The sequence below is a fragment of the Micromys minutus genome, assembly GCF_963924665.1.
Source record: "Micromys minutus genome assembly, chromosome: 1".
NCBI lineage: Eukaryota > Metazoa > Chordata > Mammalia > Rodentia > Muridae > Micromys > Micromys minutus.
The window spans coordinates 29,464,566-29,483,797 of NC_137969.1; the positions used below are offsets into that span (position 1 = coordinate 29,464,566).

At 45.0% G+C, this 19,232-nt stretch overlaps 2 protein-coding genes across 3 annotated transcripts in view; one reads left to right on the forward strand and one right to left on the reverse strand.

The window, feature by feature from the left end:
- Positions 1–9,602: 9,602 nt before the first annotated feature.
- UQCR10 (ubiquinol-cytochrome c reductase, complex III subunit X) lies at positions 9,603–11,608 on the reverse strand. The gene is made up of 2 exons (XM_080919751.1): positions 11,426–11,608; positions 9,603–9,855 (listed from the first exon to the last, which is right to left on the reverse strand). Exons 1-2 carry the CDS (start codon positions 11,570–11,572, stop codon positions 9,811–9,813), a joined length of 192 nt encoding a protein of 63 aa, XP_080775877.1. The 5' UTR covers positions 11,573–11,608; the 3' UTR covers positions 9,603–9,810.
- Positions 11,609–11,907: 299 nt separating this feature from the next.
- ZMAT5 (zinc finger matrin-type 5) overlaps positions 11,908–19,232 on the forward strand; it is a 28,678-nt gene continuing 21,353 nt past the window's right edge. The window contains exon 1 of one of the 2 annotated variants that reach the window (XM_080941731.1): positions 11,908–11,988. The gene's annotated coding sequence lies outside the window, so the exon portion shown is untranslated. Of the gene's footprint in view, positions 11,989–12,591; positions 12,696–19,232 lie in introns of those variants that run through there. The other variant, XM_080941732.1, reaches the window with a different exon arrangement.

Genomic DNA, 19,232 nt, shown 5'->3' on the forward strand with positions numbered 1-19,232 from the left:
TCTCTCTGCACAACATGCATGCCTAGTTCCCAAAGGGACCAGAAGAGAGTATTGAATCCGCTGGGACTGGATAGACAGTTATGATCTGCCATCTGGGTGCTGGGACTTGAACCTAGGTCTTCTGGAAGAACAGCCAGTATTTTTAATGGCTGAGCTGTATCTTCTCTAGTCCCCCACATCTAGCTTCTTACTTGGCTTCTGAGATTGAATTTGAATCATCAGGTCTGTGTGGCTAGGGCTCTTACCTGCTGAGCCAATTCTCTGGTCTACAGGGTTAGGATCTTAATTCAGTCATTCCCTGTTCCCATAACCTATGACCAGGCACAGACCACCCAGTTCATCAAGGGTGCTGGTTTACCGGTCCACAAGACTAGTATGAGGAAGCCTGGATCTACACAAGCTAAAGAATAGGCACTTAATCTTGCAGGCAGTGAGCAGATTTGGAATGTATTTGAGCTCTAGAGTTGACCAGGAAATATCAGTCACAAGGATGTAAGGGGCCAGAATGGTCTGAGAAGACTCTTTGCAAGAGTCTGGAAACAAAGCAAGGACAGGAAACAGCAGAAAGGCTGTCAGCGAGGGCTACTGAGAGGCTCCTGGCCAGCACTCTGTCTACTCTCCATCATTGCTCTGCCCTTGAAGCCAGCTGGCATCTGCCCTTGGCATTCAGTCTGTATATAAATTCAATCATACCAGGCCAAGGCCCCAATGAAAAGAGAAAAATGAGTTTTCCATGGCTTAGAATAGTAGCTAGGCTGCTGGGCAGTGGTGGCACATGCCTTTAGTCACAACACTTGAGAAGCAAAGTTAGGCAGATCTCTGAGTTTAAGGCCAGGCTGGTCTACAGAGCAAGTTCCAGGACAGCCAGAAACCCTGTCTCAGAAAGGAAGAGGAGAGGGAGAGAGGAGGAAGCGTGGGGTGGGGGGAGAAGAATAGTAGACATGAACTTCCCCTCTGTAGCCAACTGCCTGCCTCTCACTTCTATTAATGAACTTAGAGAGCACGGCCTTTCTCCAAACATGGATTTTCAACAGCTGCCCAAAGCCTGGCCATGGGGAGACCAAAGAAGCCAGCATTTTATGTGTGTATGTGCACGTGCGTGTGTATCTGTGTGTTTGTGTGTGTGTCTGCCTGTCTGTGTCTGAGAGTGTGTCTGAGTGTGTGTGTCTGTGTGAGTGTGTGTGCATGTCTGTGTGTGTAAGTGTGTGTGTCTCTGTGTATGTGTGTGTGTGTATGTCTGTGTGTGTAAGTGTGTGTGTCTCTGTGTATGTGTGAGTGTGTGTATGTCTGTGTGTGAGTGTGTATGTGTCTGTGTGTCTGTCTCTGTGAGTGTGTGTGTCTCTGTGAGTGTGTGTGTCTCTGTGAGTGTGTGTGTCTCTGTGAGAGTGTGTGTGTGAGAGAGAGAGATCATCCTAGTAGCTCCCTGTGCAGCATGTTCAGCACTTCAGCCGCTTCCTCCGACTTGACTCATCCATGGAATTTGTATTCCACCCTGACTTTGCCATCGCTCAGACACTTACAATGCATTGATTTCCGACCGCCCTCAGAAGACTGGAAGCTCATTTGTAGGGCAACCCTTGTTCCTTGTTTTGGGAAAGGCTGGCTTCATGCTGGACTCTATTTCTTTTAAATACCTTACATGGCTTTTCCGCCCTTACTACAAAGGCAGTGACATGCTCGCCGTGGTTCCTACAATTCAGCAAAGAGGAAACGATAATCCCCTGTGTGGAAAGAGTCGCTGTTGACTCTGGAGTTCTTGGAGCAGTTTTTAGATTTAAAGTTCAGAATTTATGCCTTGATTTTCTACATAAAATAGGATCATGCTGAACACGTGGTTAAAACTGTCTCCTCTGTCTGTGAACACTTTCCCTTCCCACTTGGATCTCAGTGGCCACTCACACCCACCACAGGCTGCTTCAATCTGGCTGCCTGTCAGTGTACACTGGGGTTATTCCTAGTTTTTTATTTTTTAGATTTATTTAATTCGTATGTGAGTCCACTGTAGCTGTCTTCGGACACACAAGAAGACAGCATCGGATTCCATTACAGATGGTTGTGAGCCACCATGTGGTTGCTGGGAATTGAACTCAGGACCTCTGGAAGAACGGTCAGAATTCTTAACCACTGAGCCATCTCTCCAGCCCCAGGTTATTTCTAATTATATCCTCTTAAAAGATGGTGAAAAGCCTCAGTATCTGCCCACATCATATCCATGATACATTTCTCAGGATAAAACCTTAGAAATAAAATTGTGGGGTTAGGTTTTTTGCCAAGCATGGTGGTATACTTCTGTTCTCAGTGTACATGGTGGTACAACTCTAGTTCACAGGTGGCTGAGACAGGAGGCTTACCATGAGTTCAAGGACATCTTGACTATATATGGAAACTCTACCCCCTTCACCTGCATCGAAGATTTTTTTTTCTTTTCATTTTCCTAAGCAAGTGCTCTATCAGGGAGCTATATCCTTGGCCCTAGACGTTTAAAAAAAAAAAAAAAAAACTTTAGGAAATGTACTCATTGTATTTTATGTGTGAGTATTTTGCCTGCATCTGTGTACATATAGCATACACATGCCTGGTGTCCACAGACGTCAGATGAACACATAGGACCTCCTGGAACTGGAGTTAGGAATGGCCAGAAAGCACCATGTAGGTTCTGGGAATTGAATCCAGGTCCTCCGTAAGAGCAGCAAATTCTCTTGCTCACTAAACCCTCTCTCCAGCCCCTAAGACTCTTAAAAAGACTTATTGCTATTTTTTAACTATGTGTCTATTGAAGGTGTGTGTGAGCATGAGCGTAGGTGTCACAGGTGTTAGTGTCTCTAGAGCTGGAAGTAGGTTACGAGCCACCTGATGTGGGCGCTGGAATCAAACTCAGGGCTTCTGTAAAGTCGAATGTTCTCAACTGCTGAGCCCTCTCTCTAGCATTTGTTATTTTGTTTATTAAGACAGGGTTTCTCTATGTAGCCCTGGCTGTCCTGAAACTAGCTCTGAAGACCAGGCTGGCCTCAAACTCAGAGACCCGCCTGCCTCTGCCTCCCATATGCTAGAATTAAAGGTGTGCACCGCTCTGTCCTGCCAGCTCTAGACTTTACTTTTTTTATTTTCCAAGACAGGGTCGTATGTCTTCCAAGATGCCCTTGAACTTATGATCCTCCTGCCTCTACCTTCTGAATGCTGGGATGATGGGTGTATTATGTGGTTCAGGGGTATCTATATGTTAGGCAAGCCCTGAGCTACATCCCTGGTTCCTTTTGTTTGTTTTTTGTTTTTGCTGTTGTTTTCTTTTTCCTTTCTTGTATTTTGTTTTTAAGACAGGGTTTCACTATGTAGCTCTGGTTGTTTCTGGAATTCATTATGTAGACTACCCTGGTTTTGAACTCACAGAAACCTGTCTGCCTTTGACACCCAAGTGCTGGGATCTAAGGCATGCATCACTACATCCTACTATGACTTCTCTCTTTTGTCCTCAAGATGGTCTTCTTAAGCTGCCAGCCCAGCCTTGAACTTACGTATGCCTTAGGCTGGCCTTTAATTTAAAATATTTACTTTAACTTCTGGAGTAGCTGAGATCAAAAGCGTATGCCCCCAGGTGGGGCTCAACATCCACATTTTGGCCTGACTTTTCTGCCTGTAGTTTTTCCCTTCTATTTCAGGGCTCCCCTCCCAGGAATGCTACTTAATGAAACTTGAAACCGCACCAAGCCCCCAGCACAGAGCCCATTCCCTCAGCCATCCTGGACTCAGACAGTGAGTAGGGAGCATCCTGTGTCTGTCTCCCAGTAGTGAATGCAAGATGCACTAGGTATGCAGGCCTAAGGTGCTCTGACAATTGGCCTGCTCCTGGGTAGCCCCTGGCTGCCTGATTTCATCAGGTCACTGAGGAAGATGAACTGTACACTTGACCACGTAGTCAGAAATAGCCAGGACCACAGGTCCATGGGACAGTATCATTGTGCCATTTCATAGATATGGAAAGCAGCTCAGAGAAGGTAAGCAACTGGCTGATGGCCACACAGCCAGCAGGAAGTCAGCTTTGAACTCAGGACCATCTGTATTCTTTATGCCATTAGAGCTGTTCGGGGCACTGAAATGCTTCCAAACTGTTCATATTAAATGCCGGTGACATTGTAAGTACTCGTGTGAATATCTGGCTCAGAGCAAATGGTCCGTAAAGAGTTCCTAAACAGGAACCCTCCGGGCCAGGTGAGGTAGCTTGTGTAGAACAGAGACAGCCCTGAGCATGTGAAGCCCTGGGTGAATGTGTTGTTGACATGTCTCAGAGCCTTGGAGAAACAGGCTTCCGAGGCTTGGTTTAGGGAAAGGCAGAATCTTCCTCAGGTCCAAGTGCGAATGTTGACAGTGTGTGCAGAAATGTCCACTGTACCTTTCTCCCTCAGGATGGTTACTACCTGAAGACCACGCCCCTACAGAGTCTACACCTGCTGCAGTCGGCTGGCCCTGCTTCCGTGTTCAGCTGTACACCATAAACCCTGCCTCTTTGTTTATCTATGTGTGATAACTCCCTCCAGGTTCAGCTGTAACCCCGCCTCTGTCAATTATATACATAAATAGATATGCAGATACAACTATATAATGAGCATGCTGCCCTCTGTCCCCTGCACTCAGACTCCTGATCCTAAGTATGTGTAATATGTGTGTATGGTGTGCATAGTGTGTGTATAGTGGTGTGTGTATATGTGTATGTTGCATGTATATGTGTATGGTATGTGTAGTATGTGTATATGGTGTGTGTAGTTTGTGTATAGTGACTGTGGTGTGTGTATATGATGTGTGTAGTTTGTGTGTAGTGACTGTGGTGGTGGTGTGTGTATATGATGTGTGTAGTATGTGTGGTATGTGTTGTACATGTATGTGTCATATGTGTACAGTATATGTGTGGTGTGTATGTAGTGTGTGGTATGTGTGCATGTATGGTGTGTGGTGTGTATGTGTAAGTGTATGGTGTGTGTTTAAGTGTATGGTGTGTGTGTGTGTGTGTGTGTGTGTGTGTGTGTGTAGGTCCCATGTAGATGCAGGTATCTTTCTTCGATCAGTCTCCACCTTTTGTTTTGAGACAGAGTCTGTCACTGAGCCCAGCAGTCACTGACTTGGCTTGGGTGACCAGCAAGCCCCAGGGATCCTACAGCCCCTGTTTTCTCAGAGTTGGGATCACAGATACATGCTGCTGTACCAAGCATGTCTCCACACAATGTGAAGCAGAATCTGACCCAAAGATCAAGACAGCAAAGGACAATGAAGTGTGAAGGCCAAGTTGCCAAGCCACACATCAGATATCTGTAGGCTCCAGTGAAGTGTGGGCTTTTTAGCAGGGGCAGCCTGCAAGCTTCTGTGATGTGATGTAGGCAACTGTGTAACCCAAACATCAGAAGTGTGATCTGCAGAGAAGCCACTGGACAGCTAACAATGTCCTGCTCGCTGGGTGACCTCCAAAATTAGTGATTTTGAAGTCAACTAAGAACAAATGTGTGGTTTTTCTCTGGCAGATTGCCTGGCATCTGGGATTCTGCGGGGGAGTTCTATTGCATAAGGCTTTTCTGTGGCATCAGCTCCTCCTGACTTTGCTGTAAATGTAGCCATTGAAAATCCCACTAATTTTACCTGGTGTGTTCCTGAGGGGCTCCAGGTCTGGGAACATTCCAGCCTCTGATGCTTGATGACAAAGCTTTTGAAAGTATGCTTTGAACAGGCAAGAGGTAAAGAACACAGGGTTTGTCTTTTGTCCCCTTGTAGTGGTAAAGCAATCCGTGATGTGGCCCAAAAGTCCTATCCTGTCTCAGCACTCGGAGCTAGCTGCTTGCTTGAATATCCCACAGTGCCATATCTGCTTGCTTCAATATATAGCTATACAGATATAGAAGTCAAAGTGAACTATTGTAGGCTGCTCCCCTCCTCCATTTAATCTTCCTTCATCATCACACACCCTTTTGCTGGTTAGTCTTCATTTTTAATGTGTCACAACCTAGAGTCACCAGGGAAGAAAGAACAATTGAAGAATTGTCTTAATCACCTTGGCCTACAGCCAAGTCTGTGAGGAATTAATTGCCCACTATGGGTAGTATCATCCCCTATGCAGGCTGTATTGCCTACTGTGAGTAGTATCATCCCCTATGCAGGCTGTAATGTCCACCGTGGGTAGTGTCATCCCTGTGCAAGCTGTATTGCTCACCATGGGTAATATCATCCCTATGAAGGCTGTGTAAAAAATTAGCTGTGCCAGGCAGTGGTGGCACATGGGAGGCAAAGGCAGGTGGATCTCTGTGAATTCAAGACTAGCCAGGTACACAGAGAGAGCTCCAGGTCTGCTAAGGCTATATAGACAGACCCTGTCTCAAGAAAAAGAAAGTTAGCTGAGCATAACCTGAGCACTAGCCAGTAAGCTGTGTTCTTCTGTGGTTTCTGCTTGAGCTCCTGCCCTACTTCTTGCAGTCATGGGCTGTGACGTGGAAGTATAAGCCAAATAGATCAGTTTCTCTCTTGGCTGCTTTTCGTCGGTGTTTACTTTTTTTTTTTTTTAGCTTTATTGATTTCTTAAGTGATTTATTTATTTTATGATTATGACTACACTGTCACTATCTTCAGACACACCAGAAGAGGGCATCAGATCTCATTACAGATGGTTGTGAGCCACCATGTGGTTGCTGGGATTTGAACTCAGGACCTCTGGAAGAGCAGTCAGTGCTCTTAACCGTTGAGCCATCTCTCCAGCCCCGCTTTATTGATTTTTATTTTATGTGAACTGGTGGTGCCCTCACATGTGTGTCTATGCACTATGTGTGTGCAGTGCCCACAAAGGCCAGAAGAAGGCTCAGATCCCCTGGAACTGGACTTACACAGTAATGATATGGATGATGGAAACTGAACCAGGGCTCCCTGGAAGAGTCGCCAAGCTACTTAAAAGTTGGGCCAACTCTCTAAACTCTAAGAATGTTTTAACACAGCAACAGAAGAGTAACTAGAACACACCCCGACCTTTGTAACGTCTACAGGTCTACACTGATTTCTCCTCTTTTATTCAGTGTTAAGAATGGTACATAGTGGGGCAGGAGAGATGGCTCAGCAGTTAAGAACACTGACTATCCTTCTAGAGGTCCTGAGTTCAGTTCCCAGCAACCAGTTTTTCTCACAACTGTAATGAGATCCAGTGCCCTCTTCTGGTGTGTCTGAAAACAGTGACAGTGTACTCACATAAATAAAATAAATAAATCTTAAAAAAAAAAAAAAAAAAAAAGAATGGCACATAGGGCCTTACACACAAACTGATAGGCATTTGTTGTAAGGCTGAGCTGCACTCCATCCCTGAATCTTCTTTCATTAACCACTCTTAAGGGCCAGTGATGTCGTTCAGTGGTGGAGCCTTTCTAGCAGGTACAAGGCCTCAGCATTACAGGGAAACAAGCGAAAGAAAAAGCAAGGTGAGTAGTCACATCATTAAGTGAGCTACTTTTTCTTTTTTTAATCCTAATGTTCCAATGTCTTGTGTGTGTGTGTGTGTGTGTGTGTGTGTGTGTGTGTGTGTGATGGCTCCAGGTTCTCTTATTCTAGAAATTGAAATAAGGGTTCACAGATATTTCAAGTAACAAGGGGCTAATGTAAAAGGCCACAGGACAGAGGGAGCTACAGAGTGACAGAGGCCATGTGAACAAGTGGATGTAAGGGCCCAGATTATCATTTGAGACTTCCTTATATGGGTTCAAGAGGAGGAGTTTGATTGCTAAGGGGTGTATTGAGGGTGGCTCTGTTTTGATTGATAGATTATATAAGTTTCCTATTATGCATCTGATTTTAATCAAAGCCTATCCAGTTGTGCAGACATAAGACAGGGGATTCTATACAGTTTGCCTTCCTGCACATGCACGTTGCTGCCCCATGTGAGGAGTCTCTACTGTGTTAAATGAGCCCAGTTTGCTTTGCTGTGCATGCACTCCAAAGCATGTAGGCCATATCGGCCCACTCCCCTTGGTCTTAGAATGTATTCCGGGATGTGTTTGAGTAGAAACCAGGCATCACAGGGGGTAACTAAGGGGACTAACTTAAAGAAGGTATATGTGCTTCCCGAGACGGTCGGGGACCCCAGAATGGCAACATGTTGCTGGGAGCATTATTAGATGCTTATGTAGATAACTCAAGCTAAGTGGAGTGCCAGGTTTCAAAGCCATTCCCTATGCTTGCTGCCTCAGAGATGCTCATATTTTTTCATCCTTGTCAACCCAGGAGACAAGAAACAGGATTTCCACTGGGCATGGTGATGCAGAAATGGAAGCACTCAGAAGACAGGACTTCCATTGCGTTGGGAGGCTAATATATTGTTCATAAGAACACTTGTAATCTCAGGGCGGACTCAAACTTTTAATCCTCCTGCCTCAAGTCATACTTTGACCTCTGCTTCATTTGAGTTCACCTGTTGGCAAGGTAACTGACAGAATGTCTTTTGCTCTGACCCCTTTTTATTTTACTTATTTTTGAGACAAGTTTGCATAGTTTTGGTTGTCCTAAATCAAGCTCCATAGACCAGGCTGGCCTCAACTCAGAGATCTGCCCGCCTCTGCCTCCCGAGTGTTGGGCTTAAACACTGCCATGCAGTACCACTGTCCGCCTGGCAGGCCGACTTCGGGTGGACAAGTAGACAAACTAGGTAATTTCTAGGGTCTCTGCCACCTGTGCATGGATTTCCTGTATGAATCATCCTTCAGAGAAGGTCCTAGATTATCTAGCTCTGACTCATAGCAGGTTCTAGGGAATTGACTGCATGGGAGTCATTCATTTTCTTTCCTATAGTTTATAAGTGTGCATGTGTGTAAAAATGCACGGTACCCAGGGAGGTCAAAGGGGAGTGTAATCCTCTGCAGCTACCCAAGATGGTACATGGTTTCAAATCTCAATCCTCTCCAAGAGCAAGTGCTCTTAACCCACTATGCCTTTTCCTGAGCAGCTTTTAAAAGTCACAAAACCCTCTGTGTCATCCTTATTAACCCTATCTTACAGAAGAGGGGACTCAGGTCCAGCAGGGTTGATTATGACCCTTGGTATACACAGCTAAGAACTATGGGTTTGGGTTTAAATTCGAACTCAGACTGGCCTTTCTACAAGAGGCTGTAAACCAGAGACATGGAGATTACCAAAACACACTCACTGAATTAAAAGGTAGGAGATAAGACTTCAGCTTGAGACTCTCCGAGTAAGGATTTTCCCCAGCCGAGACCATGGTGCTTCACCATGGCTAGAATAATCTTTGTGATTTAAGATGGAGGGGGACTGGAGAGATGGCTCAATGATTAAGAACACTGGCTGTTCTCCTAGAGGGCCTGGGTTCAATTCTCAGCACCTACATGCAGTTCACAACCATGTGTACTTCCAGTTGCAGGAGATCTAATGCTTCTCGGGCACCACAACACCCATATATAAAAACAAAAGGTTGGAACTACTGGTTTAAAGATAACTTCTATTTAGGCTGATGTGTTGAAACCAGGATTCTCGAAACATTAATGGAAAACTCCAAATGGCAGTTTTCAGGTGTCTGCATGGTCTCAACCACCAAGTGAAGACACAGAAGTTAATAAAGTACCCAGTGCAAAAGCAGGTATCATGAACAATTTAATTTATTTGCTGATAGCTGTAGTCAAACACACTTCAAACACAGAAGTCAGAGTCTGTATAGTGGAGCCACTGCTTGCCAACATTCTGGTGGTCCATGAAGAGTAACTTGGAACCCATCCTTAGGCTGAGGCCCCAACTCCAGGCAAACAGCTGACGGGTGACTGTTTCTTCTGGTCCCACAGGGGCAGGGAATTACTCCTTGTTCTCATACTTGTGCTTTATATGTTTCCACAGTTTCTGCATATAAAACACAAGGCAGTTCATTAACCTTTGCCCTCACATTTTACCATTACCCTTGCTGTCCAAAGAAAACAATACCGAGAAATCAATGTCAAACTGATTAAAAATGTAGTTGTGCTAGACGGTGGTGGCACACACTTTTGATCCCAGCATTTGGGAGGCACAGGCAGGTGGGTCTTTGAATTCAAGATCAGCCTGCTCTACTGAGTGGGTTCTAAGACAGCCAGGACTACATAGATAGACCCTGTCTGAAAAACCAAAATCCAAACCAAAACAACAAAAACAACTTAGGAAACCACTCATACTCCATTAACTACGTTAAATGAGAAGGGAAATTAGGGTAGGTTGAATTCTGACAATGTACTCAAGACAACTTCTGATCCCTGGAAATGCTTGTAAAAGATCAGAGTGGCAACACTTTCATACGGACAGGAAGCTACCCCTACCAGAGGTAATATGGCAACTGGTAGGCAGACCTTTGTAGGTCAGAGCCCCGAGGGGGCTGGAGAGAAGACTGAGTGGTTAAGAGCACTCTGGGTTCAGTTCCTAGAATTCATATAAATGGCTCAAAACTATCAATTCCAGTGCCAGGGGATCAACCACTCTTTTCTGACCTTCCTGGGCGCATATAAAGTTAAAACATAACATTTAAAAACAAACCAAAAAAGGTAAGAAAGAAAGAAGAAAAATCAGTGGAGCTGGTTGGTGGTGGCTCAGGCCTTTAATCCCAACACTCAGGTGGCAGAGGCAGGAGAGTGATTTGGAGGCCAAGCCTGGTCTACCAATCCAGATCCAGGACAGTAAGGGCCACACAGTGAAACCCTGTCTCGAGAAAACTAGAAAGAAAACCAGTAAGAAAACCAGTTGATGAACATGCTGGCTATCAGTAACATGCCTTTCCCAATAGAGTCACAATTTCATGACATGCACAGAATCTGGAACAGTTAAGTCAAAGAGGGCTCTCCATTTTCTATTTCATATTCCCATATTCTCCTGAGACATGCAGCAAATGCTCTTTCAGTGTTATCGGCAAGTATGATCCGTAGCACCTCAACTGTATCCCAAGATCTTTGATCTACTATGATTTTTATTCAATACCACGGTTAAGTAGAAAGTTCCAGTATTGTCAGCTACGGCTTGAGACTTCACAGCCTACACTTTTAACCCAAAGTGGCTGCGTGGGTGGTCTTGGGAACTGAAACATCAATTTTAAAAGGTCAGCCACATAGTCTATGGAGACCTTTTAACGACTGCCCTGCTAAAATCTGCCCCTGAAACTATCAAGGGCCGCAGGGGTCGGAGTTCCAACTCACTGCCGACTTATGGAGTGGTTTCAGAAGTTAGCTTTTGCAAATGAATATGTGGAACTGTGTGACAGGACATACCAATAACTCCCAACCCCTGCAATGGGGGTCAGCGTGAGACGTAGGGCTCACACTATGTCAAGCGAACTAAATGTATCAACGGACATAGTTCACCCCAGTCCTGCTAAAACTTGAGTTCTGTCCTGCCTCCCTCCCAGTCACCCTTCAGGAGGGCCCAAGGTCAGGATGGCCCAGGCCCTCACCCCCTCGTTGATGTGTTCGTAGATCGCGTCTGCACCCTGATCGAAGGCCCGCTCGAAGAACAAGGCGCCCACCGCGATGGTGAGGGCGAAGGTGGTAGTCCTGCGGAACAGCAAGGAGTACACACGCGAAGCGATCGTCGGCGACATGTTGCCTCACTGCCGAACTCGCGTCCCTGCGCCTGCGTAGAGACCAAAGTCTCGCTCCAAAAGCTTCGACGAGCACTGCTTTATGGGAATTGTAGTTTCTCTGTATCTCAGAGTCGACGTTTTGAACCACTAAAGAAACTGATAAGGTGCACGGCATAACAGATTGTTACAATATTCATATTTCACACAGCCAAAGTTTGATAAGACTTATTTCCCAGTTTTTCTCCTCAACCATTTCCTGTGTTTGACTACTTTGAACTACAACTCCCGAAAACCGCTTGGATTACCCATCTTTCCCAGTGCTGACTCGCCTTAGCATTCCGCTTTCTCGTTACTTCAGGAAGGACTACGAGTCCCAGCGAGCAGAGCGCGACAAGAGGAGGAGCCCGGAGCGGTCTAAGCTGATACGGAATCAGGTATCTTTGGCCAGACATACTCGTCCAAGTTTTAGGCTCTTTTCCCAATCCGAAGAGCAGGCTCTCCCTTCTAAGTCCGCGCTTTCAGCATTTTCTAGCATGGGGAGTGGATGGAGAGGTGAAGGGACCTGAGTTTTTGTGGCATCATCTCGCCTCTCTGCCTAAACTCCCGTGAACCTACTCCAGATATAGGCTTGGAGGTGGCAAAAGTTGGGTCCTGGATGGAGTTCTAACCAGCCACGCCTCAGGGGGGGGGGGGGGGGAAGTGGCTTTGCTCTTGTTTCTCCCTGTTCTCCAGAGAGCCAAGAACCCAGGCCTCGGAGGCAGATGACCTGGTTGTAAAAGGCACCCTACAAATACTTTTCTGAGGATTTCCTCTGGTTCTTAAGATGGTCCCCAGTAGATGAAAGGTCTCTGCTCTGGTGGAGCGCTCTGGCTGTGGTGCGTGGGTGATGGAAAAGTCCAACACTTCTGAAAACTAGTACTTTGTGAAAGAGAAAACCCAAATGCTTGGATCGGTTGGTTGCTCTTTAAACCTGAGTAGCCGCATGATGCAGGCTAATTATATTGTAGCACGGTAGACCGGATAATGTTTGTGCAAAGTTTTAGAGACAGCTGCACTCCTGGGGTGCTTGAAAAAGTGTAGAGTGGCCACTAAGTCTGAGTAGGTGGTCTGGAGTCTTCTCTAGTCTGGCCTTGAACCCCTGGTAAGGAGTCCTTTATTTTTTCCTAATTGCACTAGGGAGTCACTGACTGGTTTTAAGTTGGAATGTAACAAGGTCTAATTTACATTTTAATGTTATCTTTCTGGCTTCTTGGTAGAATCTGTACTGGAGAATGGAAATTTCGGAGGTAGGTAATTTAGTGTAGAGAGGATTAGAATAATGGTCAGATTTGAGATGCATTTTGGTAGGCAGGATAGACAGCAAGCTAGCAGGTGTGTGCAAGAAAGGAATTAAGAGGTGGATTCGATGTGGGTGCCTTTAGTTTCAGCACTCCAGAGGCAGGTGGGTCTCTTGAGTTCAAGACTAGCCTAGTTTACAGATTCCAGGACAACCAAAGCTACAGAGAAACACTGTCCTAAAAAACCAAACCAAGCAAACAAACAAAAAGAAATTAACATCTAGTGATAAACTAAGGCTTGACTTCCGTGACTAAACGGTTTATGTTGGTTTGTTTGGAGACAAGGTTTCACACCTGCTCTGGCTTGCCTCGAACCAGCTACATAAATTAGCCTAACTGAACCTGTGATCCTCTGTCTCTGCTGTCTCTGGAAGGCTGACATTATGGACAAGCAGTACCATGCCTGGCTAGTAAATTGTGTTTAAAACTTAGTTTTTGGTTATTTTAAATTATGCATATATGTGGGGTAGGGATGGTGGTGAAGGGGTGACATGTGTTCCTGAATGACAGTACCCACAAAATCCAGAGGGAGGGTACGGCATCCTCTGGAGTTGGAGCTGGAGGTTGTGAGCTATCAAGTGTGTGGGTGCTGGGAACCAAACCAGGGTCCTCTGTTAGAGTATTACATACTCTAGCTGTGTAAATTGTACATCTCCAGCTCTGTAACTTGTATTTTCTGTGAGTTGTCCCTTAGATATGAAGTAGAAACATCTAGAACAAATGGGGCTGTGATTCTGAAGTTCAGAGGACCAGTCTGAGCCTGGGATAAGGACTACAAATTGGCCATGGTGATGACATAGGACTATGATCAGCACTTGGGAAGTGGAGGCAGGAACAGAAGTTCAGAGTTATCCTTGGCTACATTGTGTTTGAGACTGGCCTGGACTACATGAGCCTCTTCCTCTTAATTAATTAATTAATTAATCAGTTAAAACCCAGAACTGATTTCTAAGCCTTATAGGAAGTGACGAGCCTTCAGGGAAAGACTACTTCAGCTTTGTGGAACATCGACCAGAGTCCTACCACAAACCAATCTGGCCGATGGCAAGTTAATTCCGAGGACAGGAAATCCTTTTATGTGGGTTGAGTAGGACTACAGGTAATTAAAAGGGGGGGGGCTGTTTTTCATACTTAAAAGATGCTTTTAAAGTTTACTATTTTTATCTTATGTGTGTGTGTGTTTTCTCTGCATGTGTGTCTATGTGTGCACCACATTTGTACTTTGTATCACTGAAGATAGAATTGTGGAGAATTGTGAGCTGCCGGGTGGGTACTGGGGACCAAACCCAGCACTCTGTACTGGGCCATCACTCAAGCGTCATTATTGTTGTTGCTGTTGTTGTTTTATGTTTCTGTTTCAAAACAGGGTTTCTCTGTGTAATCCTTGCTGTCCTGGAACTCACTTTATAGTCCAAGATGGCCTCAAGTTACAGAGATCCTCCTGCCTCTGCTTCCCAAGTGCTAGGATTAAAGGCGTACACTGCCACCACTAGGCTCCATAGTATTTTTGAGACAAGATTTCACTACAGAGTTCTGGCAGACCTGGCAGCAATTTATTTTGCTCTGTAAACCACGCTGGCCTCTTACTCAGAGGTTGATGTGCTTCTGCCTCTGGTGTGCTGGGATTAAAGGCACGGGCCAGCACACCCAGAGAGGTTTTACTTGTCTAAATAGGTTTGTTTGTTGAAACAGGTTCTCAATGTGTGGGTTAAACTCCTTTGAGCCAAATGGCCTTTTCACAGAGGTTGCCTGAGACCATTGGAAGGCGCAGGTGTTTACATTATGATTTATAACATTAGCAAATTACATTTGTAAAGAACAACAAAATAATTTTATGGTTGGGGGTCACCATAACATGAGAAACTGTATTAAAAGGTCGAAGCATTAGGAAGGTCGAGAAGCACTGACTAGGGTCTATAGCCTTAGCTGTCCCGGAATTCATTTTGTAGACCAGGCTAGCCCCAAGTCACAGAGATCCACCTGCCTCTGCCTCCCTATTGCTAGGATTAAAAGCAGGCACCATCATGCCCAGCTTTCATTTTAGTTTTTATATTTTAAATTGTTTTCAGTTTCTAAAAGGCTGGTGGGATGGCTCAATGGTTAAGAGCACTGCCTGCTCTTCTAGCCGACCTGGGTCCAATTCTCAGCACCCACATGGCAGCTCACTGTTGTCTGTAACCTCAGTTCCAAGAGATCTGACACCCTTATTTAGATACATGTGCAGGGAAACACCAATGCACATAAAATAAAAAATGTAAAACATAAAACATAATTTTTTTTAATTTTTTGTAATATTTTAAAATACTGGGCATGGTGGCACATCCCTTTAATCCAGTAATTGAGGAGTAGATGAGGCATACCTCTGTGAGGTTGAAGCTAGCCTGAGCTACATAGCAAGTTCTAGACCAACCAGGACTACATAGTGAGACTCAAGTCTTTTTTTTTTTTTTTTAAAGTCAGGTAGTGGTGACACACACCTTTGATCCCAGCACTTGGGAGGCAGGCAGATCTCTGAATCTACAGAGCTAGTTCCAGGACAGCCAGGGCTACACAGAGAAACCCTGTCTCAGGGAAAATGAAATTTTGTTTTTTAATGTAATTGTTGAGCCAGGCATAGTGGTGCTCAGCTGTAACCCCAACACTCTGGGAGACTAAAGCAGCGACAATGAAAGTCTGCGGCCACCCCAGGCTACATGGCGAGGCTGTGTCTCAGTGGTGGGAAAACATCTTCAATGTTCTACATCAGATTTTAGGGAAGTAAGAAAAACGACCTTAACTTTTTTCTGATTAATTTTTGAACTCACGTTGAACAAACTGAATTCCTCTAGACATTCAGCCCTACTTACAGTTTAATTACAACCCCTCAAACATTTAACTCCATCTATAATTTTAATATATCTGATTTTCTTTTTTAAGTACTTGGGTGGTATAACCTAACGAGCTCAATTTCCCCAAGGATCCTTAGTTACCAGCAAATCTAATTAATTAAGCTTATACTGAATTTATATTTCTTGCAAACAATTCAATACTTTTTAGAATGGGTTGTGCGTAGGGACAGAATTCATAAACACGAATTTTCAGACAAGTTTGTTAGGTGCTTTGACCCTTTTCTTGTTTCCAAACACAGACACAGTCTTGCTTTTGCTTCCTTACCTTATATGCATATGCAATTTTTATGTATATGTGTAAAATCTAGGCATTACAGATGGAATATGATAATTGTTTTTCTGAGTCTGACTCACTTCCCTTAAAATGATGCTCTCCATTTGCATTCGTCTCCCGTAAATGACATGACTGTTCTTTATGGTTCGGTAAAATTCCACTGTGTCTATGTCCCATTTCCTTAATCCATTTGTCTGCTGATGGACACCTAGACTAATCCCATAACGGGGCCATCGTGACTAGTGTGGCAGTCCACGTGTGTGTGGGTGTCTGTGGTGTGTTGAGCTACGCCCTTCAGTTATTACCCAAGAGCAGACCAAAAAGGAGTGTATGTAAACTGTGTGTTAGGTTTTCTGAGGAGCCATCATGCTGGTTTCTGAAGTGGCCAGGCTAATAAACACTCCTAGCAGCTGTGTGTAGAGTAGGGTTTATTTCCCCACGAATCTTCTCCAGCGTTTGTTTTCTTAATGACAGCTGTTCTAACGGGTGAGGTGGAACCATGCGGTCAGTACTTTCTGTTGTTTTGAAAAAGGATCTCTTCTCTATGTAGCTCTGGCCATCTTGGTCCTCACTATGTAGACCAGGCTAGCCTTGAACTCATAGTGATCCACCTGCCTCTGCCTCCTAAGTGCTGGGATTAAGAGCCTGTACCACCATACCCAGCTTACTATTTTTTTAATTGAAAAAAATTTTTACATAATATGTATGTGTGTATAAATATATTGTTTCATTTTCTGAGACAGGGTTTTTCTGTGTAGCCCTGGCTGGGCCTGAAACTGTAACTCAGTATGTAGACCAGGTTGGCCTTGAACCATATAGTATATTTTGATCATTCTCATTCCTTTCTCTTTTCCCTTCCACGCCCCCCCACCCCCATTGTTTCAACTTTTTAAAAACTTAGAATACCGACATCAAATCACAGGCTCGGTTGATGGAGTGCTTACGTAACACAAACAAGGCCTTGGCTTTGATCTCCAGCATGGTCTAACCTGAGAGTGAGTGTGGTGTTTGTTGTTGTGTGACTGTGAGTGTGGTGTGTGTGTGGTGTGTGTGTGTGAGTGTGGTGTGTGTGTGAGTGTGTGTGAGTGTGGTGTGTGTGAGTGAGTGTGGTGTGTGTGAGTGGTGTGTGTGTGTGAGTGTGGTGTGAGTGTGGTGTGTGTGAGTGGTGTGTGTGTGTGTGTGAGAGAGTGTGTGTGAGTGTGTGTGAGTGTAGTGTGTGAGTGTGGTGTGTGTGTGGTGTGTGTGAGTGGTGTGTGTGTGTGTGTGTGAGAGAGAATGTGTGTGAGTGTGTGTGAGTGTAGTGTGTGAGTGTGGTGTGTGTGTGAGTGTGGTGTGTGTGAGTGGTGTGTGTAAGTGGTGTGTGTGGTGTGTGTGAGTGTGGTGTGAGTGTGGTGTGTGTGTGTGTGTGTGAGTGTAGTGTGTGAGTGTGGTGTGTGTGTGAGTGTGGTGTGTGTGGTGTGTGTGAGTGTGGTGTGTGTGTGTGTGTGAGTGTGGTGTGTGAGTGTGGTGTGTGTGTGTGTGTGTGTGAGAGAGAGAGAGAGAGATATATATGGACAAATGCCAAGGTACATGAGGCTAGCTGTGTGGTGTCTTCTCTCTGCCTCTGTGGATCCCGATGGTTGAAGTCAGGTCATCAGGCTTCTTTGAGATCACCTTTACCCAGCTCACCAGCTCAAGACTTTATTTCCAGCAAGGTTCTCATGTAGAAGGGAGACATTTTGAATAGGGCTGACTTGAGAAGGCTTGGTATGGGGCAAGGCAGGTTGGTGAGCAGAGGGGCCTTGCTTACTGGTGAGGAAATGAGGTCTGACTTAGCAGCAGCGATGGCAGGAAGAAGGCAGGACAGACATGATCTGCAGTCCAGTATTTAGTTCAGGAACCCCCTTCAGACTATTGTTGTCTCTCCTATTTGGAAACCCCGGCGGCCGCCTGAGACCTGTAACCATCTGATAAAAAACTGTCTGAGCTCAGAACCAGGTGCAGCCATCCTTCACTTGGGTTGCTAGGCCAGGTCTGGTTAAATCAGAATTTGCCTTGTCACTCACTGATGGGAGCTGAAGGAAATGTTTCTTCTGTCCCTTTTGACATCCCCCCAAGCTGATTTATCCGGGTGGGCAAAGTCCTCAGAATCTAAGGCAGCCAGCTAAGCAGGGAAGAGTAAAATGTATCCTGTCAGATCTAAACCCAGAGCCTCACCTGTGCCAAGCAAATACTCTACTACTGAGCCACATCTCAGTTCTCGCTTAAAAACTTTAAGAATAGATGTATGTGTGTATGTTTTGCCTGCATGTATGTAGGGGTTGTTGTGAGAGACCATGTGTGTGCTGGGAACTGAACCCCAGCCTCCGCAAGAGCAGCAGGTGCTCTAAAGCACTGAGCATCGCGTCAGCCTTGCTCCTTTTTTTGCACAGATTCACACTATGAAGTCATAACTGACCTAGAATTTGCAGTGTAGACCAGTCTGGCCTCAAACTCACAAAGGTTTGCTTCTCCCTTCAGTATGCTGGGATTAAAGGCATGGCCACAGTCTGTACAGTCCCCGCTTCTTGAAGGGAATATTTTTAGTTTTAAGGGGTTTCAACCAACCTACATTGAACGTAGAACTTGTTATAAAACAGCAAAATGCAAAGTGAAATATGAAACATGTATTTCCTGAGCCAGGGATAACCATGGTAAATATTCTATGTCTATTCTAGTCTCTATTCATGCAGTGGAGTCTTTTTTTAAAAAAGATTTATTTAATTGTATGTGCATTGGTGTTTTGGCTGCATGTGTGATTGTGTGAAGGTGTCAGATCTCCTGGAACTAGGCAGTGGTGAGCTGCCATGTGGGTGGTGGGAATTGAACCCAGGTCTTCTGAAAGATTTCTCCAGCCCAGAGGAAAAAAAATCCTTTCGCCTTAAGAAATGTTATTCTGTTGTGTGTATGGTTGAGTTGATAAACTCCATTTAACAACAGAGTGAACATTTGCCCAAGAATTTCCTTGAACTTTATTTGTATTTTTTGAGACAAGGTCTTGTATGTCCCAGGCTGGCCTTAAATTCATTATCTGCCCAAGGCCAGCTTTGAACTCTGATCCTCTTGTCTCTACCTACTCAGCTGGCATTACAGCCATGAATCACTCACCACACCTAGTATTTTTTGTAGTTTTGTGAGATGGTCTTGCTGTTGCTCAGACT